Genomic DNA, 8,099 nt, shown 5'->3' with positions numbered 1-8,099 from the left:
TTCTTTTCAAGCTTCTCTCTCAATCTAACTTCTCTCTCAAGCTGAAACCAAATTATCATTTCTTAAGCACCAAATTGAACGCTGGGAACCTTTCTTTTTCATTGTGTTCTTGGGTCTCACTCTTTCTTGGCCTACATCTGTTACAAAGGTCAATTTTTTTTTCTTCTTTTTATTTTTTTTTAGGGTGGGATTTGTTGAAGATTATGGTTGTGGGTTTTTCCCGTTTGATTTCAAAAACTGTTTGTGAACAGTATGAGGTTTTTGTTGTTGCTTCTACTGGTAGTTTCCCATCTCTCTCCCTCTGTTTAGTTGTATCAATTCGTTCTTGTCGGGTTTTTAAAATCAAGATTTGCATGTGAATGGGAGATCTATGTAACTAAGAGGCCTTTCTTACTTTGTGTGAGTGCTCTATTTAATTGTCCAAAAAAGATTTGACAAAAACAACATAAAAGGAACGGGACAAGCTGCGGTTGAAAAATCATGATGTGACAGTTTGATTAGATTTATGACCCAAACACATATACTACCATTTGATCTATTTAACGTGCAAGATTCAAAGTTGTATAAGTCTATCAAAATCCATAGGAATCTGTATATGAATCTTCTCAAAGTTTCCAAAATCAATATGGAATTTGTAGAAGTCTACATAATTCTATGAAATCCACCACTTAAAAAATTCTATGAAAATCCTTTGAAATCCAAATTCTCTACGTCCTCTAAAGTAAACGTATATATTTTTCCCTCAATCTTAACTTATTAGTAAATTGTGAGTTATGTGAAATTTTGAGTTTTTGGGTTATTGAAACCATGGAAGAAAATATCCAAAATATCGGCGATATTTTCGTTTTTTTGGGTTAACGATAGTTTAATGAGTATCCAATGAGTTTTCGTTAAAATATCGCGATATTTTGTTCAAAAATTCCTGAAAATTTTGAAAAGTCACAATTTTGAACACAAAGGGGTTCGAACCCCTCCCACGTTAACTCCTTAGCGCCTTAACCACCATACCACTTATGTTGTTGTGATAATATGCTACAATATTTATATATATGCTTTTGTTTTGAATTCTTTTTACAAGAAACAAATTTGCACATTTTCCAAATTTTTTGTGGTATTATATTTTAAATTGTGTCAATTAATTACTTAGTCAATGGCATGTGGTTTTTAATTTTTCTATTTTTTATTTGGTCACTTACATGGTAGGGCTGGAAAAAATTCCGAAAAATCCCAAACCCAAACCAAAACCATCCTGAAGTTCGAGAATCCCATCCCGAAAAATACCAAAATTTTTGATATGGGATTGGTTTCCAAATCCCATTTGTTTGGTAATCCCGAAAAATACCGAAGTATTCGGTTTCTTATTGACTTTTGGGTTTTGGTTCTTGAAAACCATTGCCATGGTTGCTAACTACTCTTCAAAATACACTCACTCTACACATAGAGATGATGAAGATAGTGAAAATTTTGAACCTCATAGGAACTCTATGTGGTACTAAGTCACTCATGTATCTTACCATGCAATGTATAAAGTGTAAAATATTGTACTAATTCATTATATATAAATGATTATGGTGTGTTTAGACTTCTTTCATTAATTTCTACATATTTTCTACACTCACAATGTTTGTCAGCTCGCTATATAATCAACTTGATAATGTTAAATCCATCATGCAATGCATTTCCTTCCAATTTTTTGTGATAAACTAATAGATAATTGACTAAATAAACATCCTGCAAAGTTTCAATAAAAATTTCCAAGTTTTTCTTACAATTTCCGTGGTTTCCATGTAATTTTTATCGATATCGATATTATCCCGATATTTCCATTGATATTTCCGTGTTTTCGGACTATCGATATTTCTGATATTACCGATATTTTCTTCCTTGATTGAAACATATGTAGCTTAGGTGGATTAAATTTTTGCATCATTACCCTAGGAAATCGAGGTGTGAATTTTTTGAAATTTCTTAACCATTGATACGAAGTTAATTATGTTGGTCGATTTGGTATAATAAAACATTATACGATGAAGCAGAGACTTATAGTTTGAAATTATAATTTTGCACATGTTGCGTTTGACATCTGCACCTGTTTTCCCTACTAACCAGCCACCCAACAGTCTTGCGGCATCGACAGTTGGAGGTGGGTCGCAAACAGCTAGTAAGCAGCCAAGTCACTTGGATTCTTACTTTAAAATGCAGAAAATATAGAAAATATTGTAATAAGAATTATTTGCAAATTAAAACATTCAGAAGAATCGGCCATACACTTGGGCCATATTTAGTGTACAACCATATCCGTAATGAGGGCACAAGCTCAACAGACAGTACGAATACATATAAAAGGGTAGCAGCCATCTAGGTTTTCGATTTCCCTTGGAACTCAATGATTCAAAGTTTAATGACAAACATGGTGCTTCTTGGACATTGGAAAAGCATACGATTATGATTACCACAGAACAAGGTCTTTTCTAATATCATGCCAGACACTGCAAATCTTATAAGATTGTTGAAGGTTGCACCAAGAAGAAATGAAATGCCTCAGCTTTACCTGATAAATTCAATCAAAGACAACACATTAACTTACAGAGGGAATTGCAAAACGTGAACCTGTCAATTGCAAAACGTGAAAACATAGTAAGCGAAACAAGCGCACACATTAATGCTATCTTATAGTTCCTACAATGTTTACCGTCATGTCCAACTCCAAATATTCCAATGAGAAGAGGAAAACCTGATGTCTAAGTCTAACACACACACGTATCATCTTCTAAGTAAGTTTTTGGCCTCGAATAGGATAAATAGAAAATCCACACCCCCTCTCCTTTCCCAACATATGAGAACTGAAGTTAACATCCTTCGTGTGCGCAAGGGAAAAAAAAAAACTACAATCTTCTACTATAACCATTTCTGTTGCTTGATCAGAAAAAAATAGGCCTGTGCCAAACTGCTGGCAAACAAGGTGTGAGAGATTCAAGTCACTCAGGTTGTCGAGATCTGGCTTTCCAACTGTTTAATAAACTAAACCTACCTGCTTTTAATTTGAAGTTTGATGCAAGAGCAGCAGGGCAGAAGCAAAACATATACATAAATACACTCACACACATCATCGTACTGTTCATCAAAACTTTTCAAGCAATTATATGTGATTGTTCTGATTTGTTCTGTCTATCAATGTCATGTTCATTAGGACTTTTCTTTTGGGGTAGTAAACACCACGACACTTTTTTCATAAAAAGAAAAATGCAAATTAAAGGAATGGAAAATATAAGTACTTCTTAATCTAGGCTTAAACCAAAGCAATATATGTGTACATGTAAAATGAGTTCAGCCCACTGATGTTCTGTAGTGAGATCAGCAGACTAGCATTAAACGAAATCAGACCTCAAAATAAAAAATTGTGTAGATGGGTCGATAACTAAATGCACAAAGAAGAGCATGCATCCTGATGCATAGCATGGTGTAAATGCAACACGACTTGCTTAACATGCAAGAGCAACAAAACCAAGTCACCTTCCAAAGAAAAATTATGATAATTCTAATCATGAATCAGACTAGAAATTCATCATTTATGTTAATTATTGGAGCACCAGAAGCGCCATACCTAAGAATTATAAGATTCAGGTACTCTCATTCTTCAACCCATTTACTTTTTCTGACTCTTCTTTTATTCTCCAGACTGCTTCAACGTCATCAGTACGAAACCGTTGGGTAAAAGTTGATTCCTCCAGCGGGGTTGATGTGCCATTGGCAAAAGCAAGAAGACCAGTATAAGCAATCATGGCCCCATTGTCAATACAATACCTATCATCAGTTGCAAACAACCTTCCACCCCGTTCAGAGCACATGGTCCTCATCATCTCTTGCAACCGTTCATTGCAACCCACACCACCAACAATAAGGACATCTTTCTTGTCACAATGCGCCATTGCACGTTCTGTTATCTCCACAAGCATTGCAAACACATTTTCCTGAAGCAATAAGATAAATAAGATAAGTTAATCATGTAGGTAGACCATTGGTATAGTTGTTAAAGTCGTTATTCTTCGTCTTTTGCTTGCAGACCTATTAAATTGAAAAACTCAGTCGCTCTGTTTTTTCTTGACAAGCTCCATCGATTAAAACCTATATTCTCATGAAAATAGCATTGATTCCAATTTTACCTGAAGTGAGTAGCACAGGTCTGCAGGTGTGCACTCGTTATTCTTGAGCTTTTCCACAGCAGTAGCTTCAATATAGCTCAAAATTCCACTAAAAGACACATCCATTCCTTTGACAACATAAGGAAGATCTATAAACTGTTCTCCTTTCTTTGCAAGCTGCAAGGGGGAGGGATCACACAAGTCATGATATAAGCACTTCCGAAAAGGAATTCAATTCAAGCACTGAGCATTAGTATATGGCTAAAGTAGGCATAATAATAGTAATATGGATGACACTAACGATGATAAAAATTCAGTGCAATCTAAGGCAAGATGAACAATCCAATATGATAAAATACATGCAAGGCACGGGAAGTTGACGGCAAAAACTGATAGCCCCGATATTGAGCAATCGATCTCCACAAGCATTTAAAACTTGTGAAGAAACTGTCTAAGTATACATGTATTAAGAAAGATAATCTACTACTCAACTATGAGGGGTTCATAGATTTCAAATGCACCATATATAAGCCGCAAGTCGGCCACCCACAATGTAATACATAGAAATAACATAACGGCATTTTCAACTTCAGAAAGAAGAATCAGAGTAATTGACAACCAACATTCACATCTTACAATCTTGACAAACCATCAAAATCAGGCTTCTTCAATGATAATAAATCTAGGATTAGGTACCATATGAAAATATCAAACAGGAACTGCAAACTCAACCTATTCTCTAATACTATGGGCTGCTTACGCAACAAGAAACAAGGAAGCCATTTCACCTTCTGTCTACATTAATGCCACCATCTCCCATACAATACAACTTTTTCTCCATTGTGCTCTCTTTGTGGTAACAATCATTTTAATGAGTTTAAATGTTACAATGGAATCAAACAAGTTTCATGTTCAATTTATCTTTTTGATAAATGCTTTGTTCCTTATCATTAAAAAATCAGCCTGACCTCAAACTTTGGCCAGGTCATGCTCCAACCAATTAACAACAACTACGCAAAGTTTCAACCTCCACTGGTAAAACGGAATGAAAATACCACATTCAAGTTACCTGCTCAATGTTATATCCCGGGGCTGGATCATTGGAGAGTGTTAATACCCTGGCGAACCGATCCAAGCAGTTTCCAACAGCGATATCAATGGTCTCGCCAAAGATTCGGTACCTCCCTTCACTATATGCAATTACCTGTGTGTTCCCACCACTAACATACAACACAACAGGATCATCTGCACCGGTCACAACCCTTCCCATCTCAATATGTGCAATACAGTGATTAACTGCAACAATGGGCTTCTTCCACAGCTGTGAAAGAACCCTAACAACAATGGCAGCAACTTGTAGTGGTGCTCCCATGCCGGGACCCTTGGTGTAACAGAGGCAATCAATTTCCTTAGGCGTTATTTGGGCAGTTTCCAAAGCAGATTTGACCAGCGGGAGGATGTGTTGGAAGTGATGTTGTGCAGTTTCCCGGGGAAGGAACCCTTGACCGGGAGGAGTAATGTATGTGTGGCGTGGGTTCGACAAAATTGTGCCATCTAAAGTGACGACCCCGACACCAATCTTGTTGGCTGAACCCTCAAACCCTAGAGCTATCATTTTCTTCATTTTTGCCGACGAATTCAGGCACGCCCTGTAAAGAAAAACCAAATTCAAACAAAGTCCAACAGCTTCGACTCAACTATTTTTTAAGCAACGACATCTAAATTTTCATACCAAAGAGTGGATGGAGTGGTGGTTGTTGGCCGCTGAGGAAGACCCGAGGTCGCGACGGCTGGCGGTGGATGGTTGTGGTCTCTGAACTGGTTTGGTCTGGGTTGGAGTATTAGAGAATCGAGGAGGGGAGACTCAACTCAAGTGAACTGACCCGACTCTTCTCTCTTAATACTAGGAATCAAACCAACGGTTGAGATTTAATTTCAACCAATCCAATGGCTATAATTATTTTAAAAATATTTATATTTGATTGGGTTCGTTATTACCAAACATACTGTGTTGTGATCCCAAATCCCGTACCAAAAGTTTTGGGAGTTTTTCGGTTTCAGTTACTAAATGGTTCGGGGTTCACGAATTTGATTTTTTTGGGTCGGGTTTGGATTTTTTAATATCTTAAAATGAAACAATTTCTTAATATTATGACAAAATAGAATAAACCGGCCATGCACAGCCATACACACCATGCACAAAATCAAAATTATTAAAATACTCACATATAAATGGATTATTTGCTCCAATTTTCTGATTTCTCTCTCCTTATGACAGCCAATTCCGGAAAATAATTTTCGTTGACGTGAAATTACTAGTTTACCCTTGGACTTTAAGTTGTGTGGTGTATGACTTGTATTTAAGTTGGATTTAATTATGATTTCCTAAGTTTTTGGAACCACTTAGGAACTAAGAAAGACTAAATTTTGATTGGTTGGAGAGATTTGGTCCACACAGTACACCTCACTTTCTCTCTCTCACTCCCGTGCCCTCTCTCTCAGACTCACACTCTCCCTCTCTTCCTCTCTTGTACGGACACAACCAAAAAACCTTGTAAACGTGACAGATCGAAGAAGAAAAATGGTATCATTGTGTTCCTAAGGTCATCACGAGTTCAAAGGTACCAATTACAGGTAAGATTACCTTCGATTTCACGTCGAACCACAGAACCCGATTTGGGGTACTATTCATGCTCACGTAAAATGTTGATTTTTAGGGAATTTAAAGGACATAGGGAGCTTAAGGAGGTCCTTACGAAGCTCGAAGTAATTCGTTTGAAGAAATTGGACGTCGGAATCGTGAGAACGACGAGTTTTAAGGTTTACCGGATTATCAAAGCTTTTTCCGGCAGGATTCCGGTTGGTTTCAGAGCTCGAATCAGGTATGGTTTTGTTCGTCGTTGTGAGATCTTTAAAATGGTTCAAGTTTCATAAAATTTGGGTTAAAAACGAAGAAGATATAAGGAAATGAAAATTTCCCAATTTCTGGCGACGGCGACGGTCGTTGGAGCTGAAGGTAGAAGACGAGAGGATATTCCGTTAAGTTTAACAGAATATTCTAATGGCTTAGGTCATGCTGTTAAGTTTTGTTAAGGAATAAACGAAATATACCTGACGGCGTCAGTTGACACCGTCAGTGTGCCTGGCACATGGCCGCGTGAGGGGGGCGCGTCTGGCCGTGCCTTGGTCGGCGCGTGGGAGCTAGGAAAAATATTCTAAAAATTTGGGGATGATCCTGAGGTTGTGTAAGTCACTGTGGTATATTCATATACCCAAATTGAGCAATATATGTGCGTTAAATAACGTTTATTCGGTTATTACGCCTATAGGTGAGACCTATTCTCAGGACGTGCGTAATCAATCGAGGCTCGGGGACTACGACCCATTGACATATCTGTGAGTGGGCAGTCACTTTTAGTATATATATATACTTGACGTTTTCCCCAGAAAACATATTGAAAGGAAATGTGATTTAAATGCCATGCTATGCCAATGCCTATATTTTATTTTAGTATATGCATTATCATAATTATGCATATTGTCGCATGGTGCTGTGGAGGCCCAGGTAAGCTCAGATGAGTTATGTTTTGATTATGTGAATTGTCAATGATGTGATATGTGATTGAATAATGTTGAGCTCATAAAACTGCACCTAGGGTGTTTGTGATTTAGCTAGAGATATGATACAGGCCTGTTTATTATGTCACCTCCCGCACCATATGCTCACATTGGATCCAATTTAGGTGCACAGTTTTGTCGTACAGACCTTATTTATGGTTCCGACTCGTAGGTGACCAGCGATTTATCACCCGGCTATTATGTGAGAGGAGTATTGAGCATAATTATATTACACCCATTATCGTCGTACAGACCCTTGCATTTGGTTCCGACTATTGTGCAGTATGTTGCCATATAGGTCATTGTAGGGACTTCGGCTAGAGTGACTTTTGAGCTATG

At 37.4% G+C, this 8,099-nt stretch overlaps 1 protein-coding gene across 1 annotated transcript; it reads right to left on the bottom strand.

Moving 5' to 3' along the window:
• Positions 1 to 2,217: 2,217 nt before the first annotated feature.
• On the bottom strand, positions 2,218 to 6,040 carry LOC126611675 (uncharacterized). The gene is made up of 5 exons (XM_050280050.1): positions 5,875 to 6,040; positions 5,212 to 5,791; positions 4,164 to 4,319; positions 3,605 to 3,971; positions 2,218 to 2,551 (listed from the first exon to the last, which is right to left on the bottom strand). Exons 2-4 carry the CDS (start codon positions 5,764 to 5,766, stop codon positions 3,621 to 3,623), a joined length of 1,062 nt encoding a protein of 353 aa, XP_050136007.1. The 5' UTR covers positions 5,767 to 5,791; positions 5,875 to 6,040; the 3' UTR covers positions 2,218 to 2,551; positions 3,605 to 3,620.
• Positions 6,041 to 8,099: the final 2,059 nt, after the last annotated feature.

Source organism: Malus sylvestris, chromosome 17, assembly GCF_916048215.2.
Source record: "Malus sylvestris chromosome 17, drMalSylv7.2, whole genome shotgun sequence".
Classification (NCBI taxonomy): Eukaryota; Viridiplantae; Streptophyta; class Magnoliopsida; order Rosales; family Rosaceae; genus Malus; species Malus sylvestris.
Note: the sequence above shows the minus strand (reverse complement) of the source record. Positions and strands in the feature narration are given on the sequence as shown.

Bases quoted from the DNA above. Each gene is read 5' to 3' on its own strand.
- LOC126611675 (XM_050280050.1), bottom strand. From the start codon at position 5,766: ATGAAGAAAATGATAGCTCTAGGGTTTGAGGGTTCAGCCAACAAGATT. The intron at 4,320-5,211 runs GTAACTTGAATG...TCCCCCTTGCAG, and splicing joins CGGGATATAACATTGAGCAG to CTTGCAAAGAAAGGAGAACA. The intron at 3,972-4,163 runs GTAAAATTGGAA...TTATTGCTTCAG, and splicing joins ACCTGTGCTACTCACTTCAG to GAAAATGTGTTTGCAATGCT.